The sequence below is a fragment of the Heliconius melpomene genome, chromosome 3 (genome assembly GCF_056956725.1).
Source record: "Heliconius melpomene rosina isolate 202511_hmr_F chromosome 3, ASM5695672v1, whole genome shotgun sequence".
Classification (NCBI taxonomy): Eukaryota; Metazoa; Arthropoda; class Insecta; order Lepidoptera; family Nymphalidae; genus Heliconius; species Heliconius melpomene.
This window is the reverse complement of record NC_140391.1, coordinates 3,575,624-3,593,716: the sequence shown is the minus strand read 5'-3', so window position 1 is coordinate 3,593,716 and position 18,093 is coordinate 3,575,624. Positions and strand designations below refer to the sequence as shown.

General features: G+C 33.0%; 1 protein-coding gene across 3 annotated transcripts in view; it reads left to right on the top strand.

The window, feature by feature from the left end:
- LOC146539885 (suppressor of lurcher protein 1-like) overlaps window positions 1-11,769 on the top strand; it is a 53,573-nt gene extending 41,804 nt beyond the window's left edge. For all 3 annotated transcript variants that reach the window (XM_085207863.1, XM_085207865.1, XM_085207864.1), the window contains 10 exons: window positions 940-1,096; window positions 1,996-2,055; window positions 2,134-2,222; window positions 3,336-3,455; window positions 3,967-4,038; window positions 4,580-4,766; window positions 9,233-9,423; window positions 9,791-9,998; window positions 10,456-10,682; window positions 11,640-11,769. In XM_085207863.1, the coding sequence (XP_085063989.1) occupies window positions 940-1,096; window positions 1,996-2,055; window positions 2,134-2,222; window positions 3,336-3,455; window positions 3,967-4,038; window positions 4,580-4,766; window positions 9,233-9,423; window positions 9,791-9,998; window positions 10,456-10,682; window positions 11,640-11,713 (1,385 nt within the window). In that variant the 3' untranslated portion in view covers window positions 11,714-11,769. The remainder of the gene's footprint in view (window positions 1-939; window positions 1,097-1,995; window positions 2,056-2,133; window positions 2,223-3,335; window positions 3,456-3,966; window positions 4,039-4,579; window positions 4,767-9,232; window positions 9,424-9,790; window positions 9,999-10,455; window positions 10,683-11,639) is intronic.
- Window positions 11,770-18,093: the final 6,324 nt, after the last annotated feature.

Here is an 18,093-nt window from a genome sequence, read left to right as displayed (position 1 = left end):
ACCTGAGGAAATTAATATATTAAATATTTCTCCCAAGCATCGATCCCACAACCGTCGAATTTACTGACACTCGTTTAGATACGTTTAGATATCTAAATAATATAATGGTGTGGTGTCGTAGGACACCAGGTAGGAACGAAGTTCCTTCGGCTAATGTAGAATCGACACAAATTGCAAAAAAAGTCGTGCTCAATTTTATGTAGGTTTTCTTGATTTTTCTCTTAAATTTTGCTGATTAGTTTTTATTTAAGTACAAGAAAGTATTTAGGAAATTCAGTATTTTAGGAAATAATAAATTACTTAAAATAAAAAACATCGTAATTCAAATTATCAACTAAAAAAAGAAAGAGGGAGAAAGAGAAAGGTATTATACACTACTCGTCTGTGTATGCGACTGTCGCGCCTGCGCACGTCTCATTTAACGGTTTTATTCCACGCATTTTTCTTACGGTTTTACTATCACATTTTTTTCAGTTCGGTCACGCAGCGAAATCCCTATCCCTTCCAAGCCTGCCGTAAGGAACTTCGTTCCAAAAATATATGCATATTAAAAATATATATTGAATTGACTTCACCAAATGAAGCTGAAGTCGAACACGTCCAAACTTAATACTATCCATGAAACGAGTTACACGTTTCGATCCAATACGCAGTACACGTCCACTTAGTTTACAAGTCAGGTTTCCTAAACTTACTTGTAGCATTGGAACTAAACAAGGCTACTCACCAATATGAGAAAACGAAGCTGGATTGTGAAAGAAAAATTAAATAATTTATTTAATATTAAAAGAAAATGTCATTTATGTCAGTTCTTTCAATTTGTCATTGTTTAGGGTACCGAAGACATTGTCAATGTGAGCACAAAACTCAAATATTACCTCCCTTATGGGAGATTTGTGTTTTTAAACCAAATATTACTCTTTAATTTTCATTTCACAGGAAATTTCGAAACTGACGGCGTTAAGGTCGGCGATACGTTATGTGACTATGTGTTTACTTCGCAACAGAACAGGCCAGCGCACGGGAGATTGTACAGCCCTAGATATCCTTCTAGCTACCCTAGTAATGTGAGGTGTAATTATCATTTTAATGCAAGGTTTGTAATATTTCTTAAAGCTAAATTTTTAAAATTCTAAATCCAGTAGTTTGGTTTATGCTTTCTTTCCAATCACTCAAGAACGTAAAATTTTTATATATCGTCGTAGTTTGAGCTTGATTTTAATGACAAGATATTAATAAAATATTTTATTGAAGTCGATAATTTAACAAATTTAACTTTACATCCCTAAAATATACGAATTAGAAATTAAACCCAACGTTGAAGTAATAAAGAATTTTTGAAATATATCTTGTAAGTATTTTAGAATAAGATTTTGCTACGTGACACATAATGTAAGAGGAAAGCGTAGAAAATAGTGGTTGACCTACCTAAGCTATCTCTTTAGAAAAGAAACAAAACCTCCATTAAATTAACCTAAATGAAACATTTTCATTTCATTTTATACTATACAGTAGTTTAACTACTCACTGCTATAATAAAATTATACAGTTTATTTCTGTATAATTCTATAACAAATTATTATAACACGAGATAGAAAGGAATATTCGTATATCTATTTCAATATGTAAATGAATACATTTTGGTGCATTTATTCCTATGTTCATAACAGTCGGTTGGTATGATACTGCAGCAAAATTAGAAGCATCACCGGGCTCCGCCTAATTATTATAAACTAGATTTATTTAGGAAACCTAGTTGAAACATTGCAGACCTAATTCTGTATAAATTGCACCTGCAAGTCCATTTAGACTGTTTTAATATTCGTATTCGTGCTATGTTTTGAGTATACTTTTGTGTTATCTTATTTGTAAATTTAAATTTAATTTAAAGTAACTTAATTGTTTTATATTTTTAAAGAAGTAAAATATTTTAACAAATACTTTTGAGTTTTTTAGAGGAAATTATAGAAATAAAAAACCATATTTTATTTACAGGAAACACGAGAAAATTAAATTAATTTTCGAAGAATCATATTTACAAAAGGGGGATGAAAGGTATTTTTTTAGAATATTTCAATGAAATATTAGAATATTTTACATACATTTTTACTCTTATTTTCGTTTTTTTTGCAGTTGTTTAAATCGTGCGGACATTATCAAAGTATTTGATGGGAAAGCGCCCACGTCTCCAGTCATTGCAATGCTGTGCAATGAAATTGTAGGTGAGAATGTGCTAATTTTCTTTCATATAAATAGTTGTAAGGAAAACGCGCATCTTAACGTTTTCACTTGGATAACTATATTTCAATTAAAAGTAAAAGCTAAAAGTGTTTTATTCTAAGATTTGAAACAGCAAAATAATTTTCTAATAGTAATTAGTAAACGCGACAGGTTCTTTGTCTGATTTTCACTCTAAAAAATGACATATTAAATATTTCCATTTCCTTGCTCTAGTAACGAGGCAAACCGTGGCGTTTATATCCGCCATTCAACACTCAATGCTAATAATTCGGGGAAAATTGTGGAACGTAGGTAGCTTCACGCTAGGTTTCTAGGTTCCCTCTGCCTCTGCTGTGTGCTGAATACAGTATGGAACTAAAAATAGGTGTAGTGAAATATTTCATTTGCATAATACTATTAAAAAGGTCTTTAATCTTACGACTCATAATTTAACTAAATTGGCGAAAAAGCAGAGAACAGAGAGCTTTATCGGTAGTTTCTCTCTACTTATTCTGCTAGTCATACATGTGTTAACATAAAAAAAAAATAATAATAACACCACAACACACTTTAAAAACATTTTCAATTTAGTTTTCCACTTTTTGAGTTTTAAAACAGATCACGTGCAAAGGATCGTTTAAAATAAATATTTGCTTTCGTAATACAAATATTTAACCGGGTTACCCTTTCCGGGACGTATATTTCTGGATGGTCACCTCTAAAATAAGCTCTATTTGCTTCATAAGCTCGAATATAAACTTTACACGAGAAATGTTTGAACAGTTGTGAAACGAACATTGTGTTTTTTTTTTAATTTTCCTTAGTTGTATGAAATTTATATTTTTTTTACGTCATGCTGTATCCCACTTATAGTAATTCCCCACTTTCCGCCGTATATTCGAGCCATTGCGTGTTGAGTGGCGCAACCAAACGCTGCACTTTGCCTTTTTACCAGAGAAATAAATGGATATATTAATAGGTCATAGTCATTTCCTCGAGTGGAATCGAACCCTGAACCGTCGCGTTACACGCTTGTACTAGGCGTCGGGCCTGCTTACATTTAAACATAAAAAATACCTTTTAGAATTCAAATTAATTTAATATTACACTTTTAGGTTACGAAATTCTATCAACTGGGTCGGAGCTTTTAGTACAATTTACAGCTAACTCGAACACGCCGGGACAGGGATTCAAAGCCAGCTACCAATTTTTGATGGAAGATAATTCTATCGCAGGTCTAGTAAGCATTCTTTGCCCCTTACCTTTTCCTATAGATAAAATTTTAGTTAACTTATTTATACATTATTTTGTAAATTATTTTTTTAATATTGTAGTTATGTATGTTTATATGTTTCTTTTTAGCATACTATGTTTATAGATGATATATGTTTTGAAAACATTTTATATTTCTTATGTCTTTGTGAATACATTTTCATATAGTAATTAATCCTTGTTAGTATTTTAATAAGTTATTAAAATTCACAGAGGGAGCCTAGTGGTGAAATATTCCGTTCTCCATTTTCTCCCGAAATCTCGGGGCATTGCTTGTTGAGTATCGAAACTCAACCAACGATACCAGAGCGAAGAAATATCAATGTATAAATAAATATTTCATTTCCCCGAGTGGGAATCGAACTCACAACCAATCGCGTTTACAGTCACATACTTGTTTGTGCCTCTTGTCTACGACTGTCCTAAATTATAATAAAAATTATATGTAATTCGATCATCCCATTCTGTTTGTAGATGTTGAAAGTAATAAGAAGGCAAGTACAATAAATATAACATCCGCTGTGGGACCGGCTGTCAGCGCCGCGAGTAAGTACAAACGAACTTGTAGTTCCTGATATTTACCAGAAACCAAAATATATAGTGTTGTGTTTTTTCCTTACATTTTATACGAAATTTCTGTAGATATGAGATATAACGGGTGGTTCGAATGAACATGCATTTTGCTATCTTCATATATTTTTTGAAGATATCACGGTGCAGATTACATAACTGTACACGCGTCGACGGTTGTGGGTTCGATTCCCATTGGGTGGAATGAAAAATTTAATATTTTAATTGCCTAGGTCCGGTAACGATGGAGAGCGTAACTAGGTGCCGATGTTCTCTCTGTCTACCGAGCCATGTACGGCATACAGCATGTTGCTACAACGTAGCATATTTAACACAGATAATATGTGGAAAACAGAGTGTCTCAACACCAGTTTCTCTTACAAAATTTTCCTTTAACACTATAAAATAACTTTATGGTACTAAAAAATAAAAAAAGCTTGTTACAAAAAAGCTAGCTATTGAAAAACATATATAACGTAACAGGATATCACTTAAGCCCTACAAACGTGTATTCCAGCGTCATCCTGCCATCAAGTATTCAAGTCTGATAAGAGCAGAGCCGGCAAATTGATCTCTCCTTTATACCCATCGCCGTATCCGCCGAAAACGCAATGTCATTACGACTTTTTAGCGAGAGGGAGGCTAAGAGTGCGTCTGGTGTTCGAGGATTTTAGCTTGCAAAGGCTTACGGGTAATATTATTGAGTAAGTTGAATTGGATTTTTTTTTTGTGTGTAATTCTGTGTGTTTTTATGAGTTTATGGTCTCGATTTCAAATTGGGGGAGTGGAATATTTAATATTTTTATTTTCTGGGTCTGGTTACCAGGCAAACCGCGGCGTTGAGTTCCACTCAACAAGTATATATATTACCTATACAAATGCCTACCCTACTATATGCGGGATACAGCGTGAAGGTGATAAGATTAGATCTAAATATTAAAAAAGTCTTTAAAATGTAGTGAAGACCGAAAATTGTTATTCCTGCAAAGAATTACTGATGCGTAAGATTATTCCCTAAAAATATAAATTGTTAAGTCATCCTGTGATGATCATAAAATGGCTGAACGTACTTCGCAAGTTTTATTAAAAAAAGTTTTTTTCTAACGTTTGTAGCAAAACTAATTTGTATGTTAAATAAGCATACTTGCTTTATCACAATTTGATAATTAAATGTATGAAGAAACAGAAAGAAATATACATCTATGAAATAATTTGAATTTTTTTATTAATGTATGTATGATTTTTTTTATTTCATCGTAATGCAGTGCAGTAGTAACTATATACGCAAAGAAGTCGATGAGTTCTTTTTCCGGGATAGGGTATAGAGGAAAACTATTTTCATTTATGCCTACCAGGAAACAAGTCAGTGCCCGTAGTGTATGTGCTTGCAAGCACAATTTGACCCACTGTGAAGAGTCGGATTGAGTTCAATATTTAAAAACATATACAAACCATATTGTTGCTAATCTAAAATGGCCGCCGCAACAAAATGGCCGATTACAAAGATTTGCGGAACCTAATATACGTATTAAACGAAAGGACTCGACAATAGGACATGCCAAAGGGACTTCTAAACTAGGAAATATCGGCTAGTGGTGTTTGGACTCGTTTGATTTATCCTAGCAAACATTCTAGTGTTCCATTTCAAAAAAAAACTTATACTTAAAAAGGTTTTATTTAATTAATATTTTATTAACAAATATCAACACTGTAGCTATATTTGGCCTCTGACATTAGAATCTAACGCTACTAGAAAAATAGGTCACGGTTGTTATGGGGTGACAATTAACGCCAGCCGTTACCGCGGTACAGATTTATTGTATAGTGATATAGCCACAAATCGCCGGGTTCGGTCTCCCATACAGTATGGTGGTATGTTACCACGTGAAGTGGTTGATAGGTTATGAATGTTCCCACAATGAAACTTTTCCCTTTGTTCGTTTCAATAACTGGTTCGCCAACCTAAGGTGAACTTTGCACAAAATGAAAACGTATTTTACGTACATTTGTCTAGAAGCTAATATAAGTTTAGCGTCACGCTGTCCCGTACAGAGCAGGGTGAGCAGAGGGAATCTAGTGTTAAAACACTCTGTTCCCCATTTTCTGACGGATTCTGGAAACTCAACGCCGAGCTTTGCCTCTACACCAGAGCGAAGAAATGAAAATATTAAATATTTTATTTCGTCGAATGGGAATCGAATCTACATTCTGTCATTTACAGTCAGTACAGTACAGTTCAGTTTATACTTTGTTGCCTTTACCCACATCTGGGCTAATATAAGTAGAGACGAATATATAAAAATCAAAGGTCAAAAAAATTGTATATATTTCTATTTCCGCTTGTCATCTCGTTTCACAATACAAACGCTATTTTTATCAAAATAAATCTTACGAATACTATTTTGCTTGATGTGGGCAAAATTTTTCTTATAAATTTTCTTATATTAGTAGCATGATATATAAGAATAAAATAACTATTTTGAAATATATTAACATATATATATATATGCATTGAATATTTAAAAAAATTGAAATGTCTTGTTAGCACAAACTAATTCACATAAATAATTTTTAAAAATACCTAAACCTATTTTGCTATAAGGTACAAGAAATTCCACCAAGGCCACAGCTGACTCTCGATATGCAAAATTGTAAAGATATTTTCACGACGTTCGTCTCTGCATTAATTAATTGATCGCCAACATTTTATATTCTTCTCCTTTTTCTTTGTAATAAAGATTGCATTATTATGAAAAAATGGTTTAATATATAAAGTATATTAAAAGTTTTCTTAAGATTCCGCCTATAGTAGTAGAATAGTTGGTTATTCTATTATACCTACTATAGTACTATAGTCGAAGAGAATTTAGCCTGAAATAGCTGAATTGTTAACCATTTAATTTTAGGTTTATTTCGGTAATGAGGCCATGGTGGCGCAGCGGCACAAGGCTGTGACTGTAACGCGACGATTGTGGGTTCGATCGCCACTCAAGGAAATGAATTATTATCCATACCTATATTATAAATTCGAAAGTAACTCTGTCTGTCTGTCTGTCTGTCTGTCTGTCTATCTGTCTGTCTGTCTTTTACGCAATCAGGGCCAAACCGCAAGTTTAATTGCGATAAAATACTCATATAGAGATACTAGGGGGTCTCGGGATGAACATAGGATACTTTTTTTTCTCATATTTGTAATATTTTTGATATATATATCAATATATTAAAATACTTAATAATTTGACATGGAATTTATTCCGCCATGTTTATAACAACCGCCATTGCTAAGCAACGATTTGCAAAGTTTGTTGTTAGAAAACGTCACCCAAAATGAGCTTGCTTAACGCATCTCTCTATTGAAAACTGAAAATAATTTAATAAATATATTTAATAAATATTCGTATAGTTCAAGCCGCGTTCGGGTCCACTAGTTTATTAATATTTTCATATCTACGCTCTGGCATCAAAGCAAAAACCCGGCGTTGAGTTTCGCAACATACAATATCTTCAAATTCAGCGGAAAGTGGGGGACGGAGTGTTTAAGCACTTGGTTCCCTCTGCATACTCTGCTGTGTGCGGCGTACAGCGTGAAGCTGATTTATTTGCTTAAAGCAATATTAATCCATCCCATATACAAATAGGTACTGTAATATCGATATTTCTGCAACTGCGAGAGTCTATACATAATTGATGTTTGAGTAACCGCACGGGCCGTTAACACTGAATTGTTCAGGTTTGGCGAGGTAAGCACATCGCTCATGCAGCAAATGGCTTTCGACCACAATGCGTTAATTATAAATGTACACGAGTACACCCTTTTTATTATAGACTATAGCTAGCTGGTTTGTTTGCGTGAAAATGTAAGTGTAAGTGTTAGGGCCAGTCATGGTGCAGGGGAATAAGTGTATGACTAAACACGATAGGTTGTGGGTTCAATCTCATTTGAGGAAATGAAATATTTAATATTTTCATTTCTGTAACTCTCGCTGGTAATGAGGTAAAGCATGGAGTTAAGCTCCACGATTCAACACGCAATGCGCCAGAATTCGGTGGGGAACGGAAGTGTGAAGGCTTCTAGGTTCCTTTTGCTTATACCGCTATATGAGGAATACATCTTGAACCTAAGAAAATTAAACAGTAATGTAAAACTCCTATGGAGACAGAAGAAGGAACCTGTTGCGGATGTGCCTTGTCTATCCATTTGTACTCTTGAGAAGGAAGAAGTCATACATCACGAGATTATTTTATATGAAATTTATTAAAAATCATCATTGAGGTATAAAGAATGTATAAGCATGACTAATAATAGGTTTGCTTAGTTTAATTATATAAAATACAGCAACCGTTTTTCTAAATGCAGAATAGAGGCACAAAGTACTAGGTTTCGTAGACTTTTATTTATCCTTCAAAACAAGTGAGATGCATTTAAAAATATTTAAAATATAATTCATGGTATAAGAGTTCAAGCATTCGAATTTAAAATTTCATAAAGCCACCAACACACATAGAACAATAGCCGTATATAGTGTTCACCTTTTTTAAAAGTTAGTGGAAAAGTCGAGTGGCTTTTTCAGTATTTTGCGTTGGAGCACTGACTCGGTAAAAAACATGTTTTGTGTGAAAAAACACTTAATAGGTACCCAGGTCAAGGCGTTTCCGTGTAGGCAGGGTTGCCCCAAATTAACCCTAATGACCCCTAACCGTACCTACCCTATACAATAAATACCCTCGCTTTTTATATTATTAATGCGATTGTTACATTAATAATTTCGATGTTGTTGCCACTCAAAAGTAATAGCCTATCAAAATTGTGGTCACGCAATACTTTCATAAAGTAAAAAACTATTTCTATGAGCGATTATTTTAATATTAGATTAATATTTACGTAGAACTATTTTGTATACAAATTTGTATACAAAACTAATTTATGGTGTAAAATATTTTGGTTCGAACTTTAGCAAATCATAACTTTCGTAAAGATTAACACTAATTTCATTTTATTTTGATAGAAAATAATGCTAAAATGAAACATTTACCGTTTCTGTAATTTAATTTGAGGTATTATTAAGCATAGAAAGTGAAAATTTGCTTAGATTTCGATCCATCCCATAGATCCGGTTGAAGTTGAAGAAGTCAGTTTTTTTGTTAAAAAATATTTTAATATATTTTTCAGCTGTGAAAGTATGGATTCCCTGGATGTATTTTTATATGTAGATGGCCGCCTTGAAAAGATGGCATCCTACTGCGGTAACGATGTACCCAAGTCAATCATGTCGAACGGACCAAAAATGTCGATTGAGTTCAGAGGCATATATTCCTCCAGATACAGTAGAGGTTTTAAGATTTCTTATTATTTTGTTGAAGGTAAGAAATAAATAAACTATTAAATTATACATTTACTTATAAAATATTTTTTTAAATGATTTCTTAAATATAAGACATAATTTACACATTGATTATAGATAAGACAATTAGATAATTTAAATTTCTAGCCATCCCGCATATTCTAAGCAGTCAATATAATATATTTCCAGAAAAGAATGAAGTTCTTAGTCATTATTAAAATATTAAACGTATTTAACTAATACCAGTAGAGTATATACCAGTATGTAACCGTTCCATCTAAAACAAAACTAAACTGCTGACCAGTGAAAATTTCAACATACCTGTTCTAAAATATTGAAAACTATCACAAACTAAAAATTTCTAATTAAAATAAGTTTCCCTTTAGATTTCGCCATTGCAACTGGGAAACAGCAATTAGAGTTTCCCTGTGCCTTCATATACAATAGCAGCGAACACCGGCAAGGGGTCACTACGTCTCCGAACCACCCCGGCCTGTATCCAAGAGATACAGAATGCAATTACTTCTTCTACGGACGGAAAAATGAACGCGTGCACCTTCATTTCACGCATTTTGACGTTGAGGGTGTTATGCCGTAAGTTATCTTTTAAATTATTTGTCGAAGCTAAATAAGCGCTGTGATTGTGGGTAAGGTTTGATCGCTCTTGTAGCATGACTAAGCGCGGTGTTTAGTTCCGCCACTCAATATGCAATGTCTTGAATTTCGAGCGGAGAGTGGAGAACGGAGTTATTTAATAATAGATTTCACTTTATTTTCCACGCATTGCTTTTCAATGAGAGGAGTATCCTTGTTAATGTTTTAATGTAACTTATATTTCTTTAAAACTGATAACACTTTAGATATTCGGTCCGGAGAAAAGGAATATTTTTTCTTTATGTCACCATTTATATTATTTTATACAATACAGAATTTAAATTTTTAAATCTAAATCTAAGGCTTCTTTTTCTTCCTTATATAATATTTTAAAGGTATTTACATTTTTTAATTATTATTATATAGAACTGTATACCTAAACTGTATACATTTTCAGTTGCGAAGCAGTTTCAGCCAGCGATTACGTACAATTCTCAAATCAAATGATTGATACGGGAAGTCGTCGTCATTGCGGCCAACTGAGGGAACTGCAGGTCGCATCGAAGGGTAACTTCCTGAGAGTCACCTTCCGCTCCAACGACAGGCTGGACGGTACAGGATTTAGAGCCGAATATATATTTCTGAAAGATTCAGAAATGCAAAGTGTTAAATTGCGTACTAGTGGTGAGCGTATTTTTTAGCTATGGTTTAATGTAAACACTTCATGTCAATTTATATATCTGATGTCGAGGCTAAGCGCGGCGTTGAGTTACGCCACTCAACACGCAATGCCTCCAGAATTCAGCGGAAACTGGGAAACAGATTGTCTTAACACTAGGTTCCCTCTGCCTACACTGCTGTGTGCGGGATTTAGCGTGAAGCTGACTTTTTTATATTTAAAACGTTCGACGGAAAACATTTAACCGTAGCCGTTGAGAAGGAAAATTATTCGTTGAACTCTGCTCACCACTGTGGAAGAAAAATTGGCCACGAGCCAAAGGAAATATTTCATTTAGTAGCTTTTACATTTCACTGTAACGGTACCTAGGATACGTTTGTTTAGTATCTTGTGTGAAAGTTTTTATTAAAGTTTTACAGAGAGTTTAACGGCGAAATCTATTTTTATACATGTTTTCATTTAAATCGTCCTTTTTATTTCCTTCTAGCACGTGGCTCATGTTGTAGATATAGTCTTCGTAATAGTATTGTTTATTTCGTTGGCGTACATGCAGGACATTCTAAATGTAAAATTAGGTTTTTACAGTAGACAGTAAAAACTAAGCGATCTAAATACCCAACGTGTTTAAAAGCTAATTTTTCATTGTACCACTAGATAGAGAGATGCTTCAAGTAAACATATTCCGTGAAATATCCAAGAATTGTAGTTACAATATCTTGCACCTATTTCATTATAAAAAAATCATTACAAATTTATATTTTGTCGTTTATTTCATACAAAATGAGGCCGTAAACTTAAGTTTGTCAAACTTTTATAAATTTTACTTGCTGTTGACCTACAATCCTGAAATTGGAATTGGAAGCTTCGGTGAGCGGGTTTTGCAAATAACCGGTTTCTCAATAAAATATGTTTTAAACAAACATACATTTTAAATTGTTAATATGTACATATCTTTGTTTCAGGCACCTCTTCCAATATGAAAACAACACTTCAGTGGCTTATTATATTTCTATCACTGAACAATTGTATGCAATAAGATGAAATAATTTAATTTATTATTAATAAAGAGAAAAATAAACTATTATTGTTATAGCATATTTGTTTTATTTACTTACCGCTTCTTTAAAAGTAGAAACTTTTAGTAAATTATGAAATATTCTAAATTTTGTTTAGTGATGATACACTAGGTACTCATATAGCACATTTAACATGTTACGTAAATTTATTTTAAAGTCAAGAATAGTGTCAAATTATTTTATTGTTAAATTTTAAAATAATATAATCGCCGTTGAAAATCAATCATAAAGTTAGAGTACTAAGATTTATATTTATATTATTAGTTATTTATCCTAATATTTTACATCTTTGAATATTTTCCGAATATATTGAAGTGAGTTTATTGTTTCTACACTCAGATTAACAGAGAGAAAAACTTCAAAGTAACTAAATATTTGTTCAAATTTTTGGATATATAAAAAAATAATTTCCCAATTCATTATTAAACAACTTATTACCCGTCAAAAAGCATTTATTTAAAGTGTAACATTTCAAAAGGATACTTTTATAGGGGTTGAAAGGTTCCAAGCGTTCGATGCGGGCGGAATAAACCTTTCTACGCTTTAATGTCGGCTTGAAACAACTTGTTCAAGTTTTAGAATAGTTAGAGACTGAATTATGTATTTTACTGTCGTTAATTGATTTCGAAGTTTGATATATAATAAACTAGCGACCCTCTTGTGGCTTCGCCCGCTTTAACTACTGGATTATTCATGTAATGTATGTTTGCAAAGCACTTAAGATAATGTGAAAATTAATTAAACCCTAATGCAACCCGCATTTTTGTAGTTTCAATAAGGATTTTCCAATTGTTTTACACAGCAAGGATTTTTTAGTAGGTACCGTAATTTTAAATCTGTGCTACTAATCTTTTCAAGTACTTATTAAAATATATTTAAATGACTATTTTTAGATAGTTAAATGACTATTTTTAAACGGAAGAAATTATAAACAAAAACCTACCTACTACTAACTACTACAAAAAATGTGAAACCAAATATATCGCGCTTAAATAATACATTCAACTCCAATTATCCAATACGTGCAAACGCATCTAACTAAATCTTCGTTGCTATAGAGGCAGCCGGGTTTTTTTTTTCGAGCTTGTGGTTAATGCTGAAAGGGGTATTATGTCCCCGATGAAAAGCAAGCACGACGTGGCTGCCTGTGAGGAAAATGAAATAGAATGCATGGGCCGGGAATCGAACCCGGGCCGCCCGCAGGCAGGCGAGCATTCTACCACTGAACCACCGATGCGTGTAAGGCAAGCGGGCGGACGCATGCCGAGTGGCGAGCCGTTTCGCAGCAAGGATTTTTTTGATAGTGTAACAACTTCTAAAGTATTTATTAAAATGAAAAACAGTAAAAGACAGTTTTGGTCTACATTAAATGGCCAACGTAAGTAATATACTTATTTATATGCTGAGAGTAAGGGATAAGTGAAACTTGAGTAACATACAGCTGATGAGTCAACGGCGGGATGTGTCAACAATTAAATGCGTTTTTCTGTAAAACTATTCGCAATTTCGAAATATTGTAAAAAGCAAATGTTACCTTCATTTAACGTAAAAAAATAATAAAGTATTTTAAAGGATAAGGATTGATACCATTATGGAAAAATATCCCTCACAATAAAAAATATATTGAAATTATTATTTTTAGACAGAAAAATGATCACTACACGTTATTCTTAAAAGATACGAATATGCTCTCGCAGACTTTTTTGTAGATCTTATTAAGAGGAACAATACTCCAGTACATTTTTTTCATGTAGTACTTACCATTAGAACAGCGCATGCGCGAAAGTGTCTCAACGGGTAGGACTTTAGACACATTTATCGTATTTATGTTAATTTACATAAGAATGTACAAATAATAAACTATATATAAACCTTCTACGAAAAACACTCGACTTAATGGTGAAGACCGCATCAAAATCCGTTGGGTGGTTTAGAAGAAGAAGAGTTAGAAACAACAGACAGACACGAAAAGCGACTTTGTTTTATAAGATATAGGATAGGATAGGAAGATGGACACAGTGATTTTGTGAGTCTAAAATTTATTTTATTATAATATTTATTTATTAAATTAAGTGAGAATAATGAAATTCATATTAAATAACTTTATGATTCTTGCTATACTACTTCTATTTATCACTCAGTCACGTAAACATTTATAGTTAATATTTTTAAAGATTTAATTAACGAAGGGCCGCATAAATTAACCTTTCTAGTTTCCTTCGAGATCCTTTGGTTCACATCACCTTTCTTTTATGGAAAAAGATAAGGCAATCGAGCCTACAACACTAGAGGAGGTACAAGTGTGTTTCTGGCCATTAAGGTGGAGATACGCGCTTTTTGAAGGTACTCAGTTCGGATCGACCTGGATACACTACCGCAAGTAGGCCATTCCACAACAAGTTCCTACGAAATCGCACAGTAGTGGAGTGCCACGTATCCATCTGATGTGAACGTGATCTACACTTTCAATTTTCATCAGAAACTGCTCATCAAAGCAAAGTAGCAAATTTATAGACGTATTCACATCAATATATAAAATCGTAACTCTAATCTTACCCTCAAAATTGAATAAAACTTATAAAAACTGCCACAATATGTAACAAGTTTCAAATTAAACTAAAACTTTGCCCTTTGTTGTCGCATTACAGCTATTAATCTTAGGAAATTTAGCAGAACGTTAGCAATATATCGCCGTTAGGTCCCATCTTGGAACAATATGAAAAGACCCTTATCCTAACTTCTGCGGAATGATTTATACTATAGCTATTTGGGAGAACTGTTACATTTTTATTAAAAGTTTATAAATAAAGTTGCTGAAAGTTACTTTATTTTTTATTTTTGTGAAAATATTATTTTTTGTTACTCCTTATTTAGAAAACGTATAAAAGTTTGAACCTAGCGGGATTCGAACTCGCGCCTCTAGGAAACCGTCCAGGCTCTCTGACCATACGTTGTTATCAAACTACGTCGAAATTCTTATCCATTTCTTATAAAGATATAACTAATTAAGATAGAAATAATATTTTTTTATGCCAGTAAATGCAAATTCAATCTAAAGGTAATAATAGTTGTGGGTTCGATGCCCACTCGGGTAAGCGATTATATCTAAATTATATTTTCCCTCTGCCCCTCGAAAATTAGGCGAAAAGTGAGTTGACAGTGCCTTAAATCTCCTCTGCCTATTCTATTATGAAGAAGAAAGTGAAGATACAAAAAAAAGCTACATTAAAAAAGAGGAACTTACAAAAATGAATAAAGTATAAGACGTTAGTGCCTACGATAAAAAAGATACCTTTTGTTAATAGAAAAGGAAGGTACGGTCGTGTCACGCTCGCGTCCATCCCTTGAATATATTTTCCAACATTTTATAAATAAGTAGCTTATACTTGTCAATTTATGACATATCATTATGACGTAAGAAATATTATTTTGTGAAAATATTCGAAACAATATTTAATAAATAATAATTTATTAATATAAAATAAACCATGTAATAAAAGGGATTTTTTTTAACTTTAACTTTCACATATGTATAAGGCGCCAACTCTCCCATCACTCGTCTATAGTGTAAGACAGTGTGAGGGTATTTTAAAAAAAATAAAATAATAATACCCACAAAATTATTTATAAAAGGAAGGAAACGGCTAGAAAAAGTGACGTTTTTAATGGTTTGAGTCAGTACGTCGTTATTCTGCCTCTCGTAAGGTGTAAAATTGTGACGGTGTTCAAATATTTAAAATCAATGTCTTTGTTGGAACTATGCGTTTTAAAACGTGTATAAATGGTTATAAGTGTAAAGTGTTATATAGAAACAGTGTTAAGTGTGCTGTGTAAAGTGTTAGAAGTGTGTATGTGTGAAAGAGGAACAATATATTATGGTTATTAAGTGTTTTCTTACACTTATCTCCTGACATTTTAACAATAGATACCTACAAGATATGCGTATTCAAGCCACATCAGTTAGGCCACCACAGGTTAGTGCAATTTTTTTCATTTAATTTGATTGACTCAGACAGTAGCAATTAATAATACAGTAAATATTTGTATATTTTTTGTAAGTTTTCTTTTTAGCTGCACGTTGAAACTCGCACATAGCAAGGGAGGCAGAGGCTACCTAGTGAACACCGTTCCCATTAAGACACTTACGTTCCCAACTAGGTCTTATAACACTAGGTTCCTGCTATGTGTGGTAGCGTGAAAGTATAAAAAAATAAATCCACTTATATTTCAGTGAAATAATAATTACTTAGCACAAGTTCAGAGAAAGTGAAACATTCATATAAAATTTATGTATAATATGTATTCTCTATGAAGATACACTCGAACTGCCTAGTTCTAGTAAGTTTAAACCCTTAAATTTATTAACGGTAGACCTCTTCAGAGCTTTGTAGTTGTCTGGAGTGGAATAATCATTACACTAACTTACTAACTTACTACTTGAAATAACTGTAGCTAAACAAGCCATGGTAATGTCATTTTAAATAAAAAAATAGTTAAAAAAAAATACTAATTCAAAAACATTTCATTGAACACGTGTTTCATGTTTTTTTTTTAGAATTCTCCCGCTAAGGGTGCAATTAAGGGGTTGAAAGTTTGTATAGATATTTTTTTAAATTGTCACCGATTTTTATAAAATTTGAAATTTAGACTCTTATAAATATTTCTTTCAACACATGTTTCATGGTTTATTTGAATTCACCCCTAAGGGTGCAAATAAGCATGCGAAGCTGCGGGCGTGCGCTAGTAATAGGATAAAAGTATGTTTAAAAGATGCCTCCCTCGAAAAATAAGTCTCTGAAAGTCCAAAGGTAAAGAGATTTACGGCCGTACATACTGTTGTTACTTTACTACGTACCCGTTACTTTGTACTTCAAGGATTTTCGACAGTATAAGGTTTATAAAGACGGATTAGATCAACAGAATATACATACATATATTGCTGTGAAATATGTTTTCTAGTATATTTTAAATATATGGAAGTCTAGGTGAGAACTAAGGTCATTACTTAAATTCTTATACAATCTTGGGTAAATTGTATGTGCTTAGTAGCTCAATATTATAAATATTTAATTACCTCCAGTGGGAATCGCCGAAACCGCAAATTCTTATGCTTAACGCAACTATTCATATTCTAACAAAGTCGATTGATTGTTGATTGTTGTCCGTTGAACTCAGCACTAAACTATTGAAATATAACAATTTCATAAGTGGTAATCGAACCCACACCCCACCTTTACTTTCAAGCCTTGTCCTACAGCTCCAAATCCCAAACAAAAATATTATTCAACTAATTACAAACAAAAACCATTTCGACTACTAAAAACAGACCTTGACAAAGTACTAGAACATTATCATCTGACTGTAACTTGTTGTAACGACCGGGGTAGTGTAGTCATTAGACTGGTTGTATAAGGTTTAGGAATAACAGCCTAACGTTAGATTTAACTATTGCTTTCCAAGAGATAGTAGGTTTGATTCTTGGTTATATGGAAATGCAAATTCGTATAAGACAGTACGTGTTCGCTTTGGTGTGATATAAAAAAAATCGAGTTTACTCTGTATCCCGTACACAGCAGGGTAGGCAGAGGGAACCTAGTGCTATGATACACCGTTCCCTACTTCTGGAGGAGGTTTAATTCTGGAGGCATTGCGTGATGAGTGGCGGGAAAGAAGAAAGAAATTAAAACATTAAGTATTTCTTTTTGATTCGAAATTGAACTCACAACACTGCTATATGCGATAACAGTAACAAGGGCAACGTCGAGAACCCAACGCCGGGCTTTTACCTTGGTGCCAGAGCGAAGAAATGAAAATATTAATGAATAATAATTCATTCTCCCGAGTGAAGATCGAACCCATCACCGTCGCGTTACAATCACACTCTTGTACCCATTTCTTGTTGAAAATAATGTGCTTATACCACCTAAAAGCAATAATAATGTATTTTTAAGAAAAAAGTCATTTTCAAAATCGTTGCTCGGAGCTTTCGTTCGCTATTCTCATTAACCTGTTATTAATGGCCGAGGCCAAGAAGGACGAACCCTCTAAGGTTCTTTTGACTTTTACACATACTTCCATCGATATCGCAGTTTCTGTGAAAGTTTGGTCTGTCTTTATATTTAATTTGAATATTAAATAATAAATTGCAATATACACCACATGTACTAGTGCTCGCACGCGCCTTGAAAAGTCACAATATGAATTATCCCAACGCAACATAAAATAAAATTATTATTAATTAATTATATTATTATAACCAATAAAATATTCAAAAGCTCTAAACTTCAACAAAAATCCAAAACAAAGTAAAAATAAACAATTTACAAAACGATATTTGCGT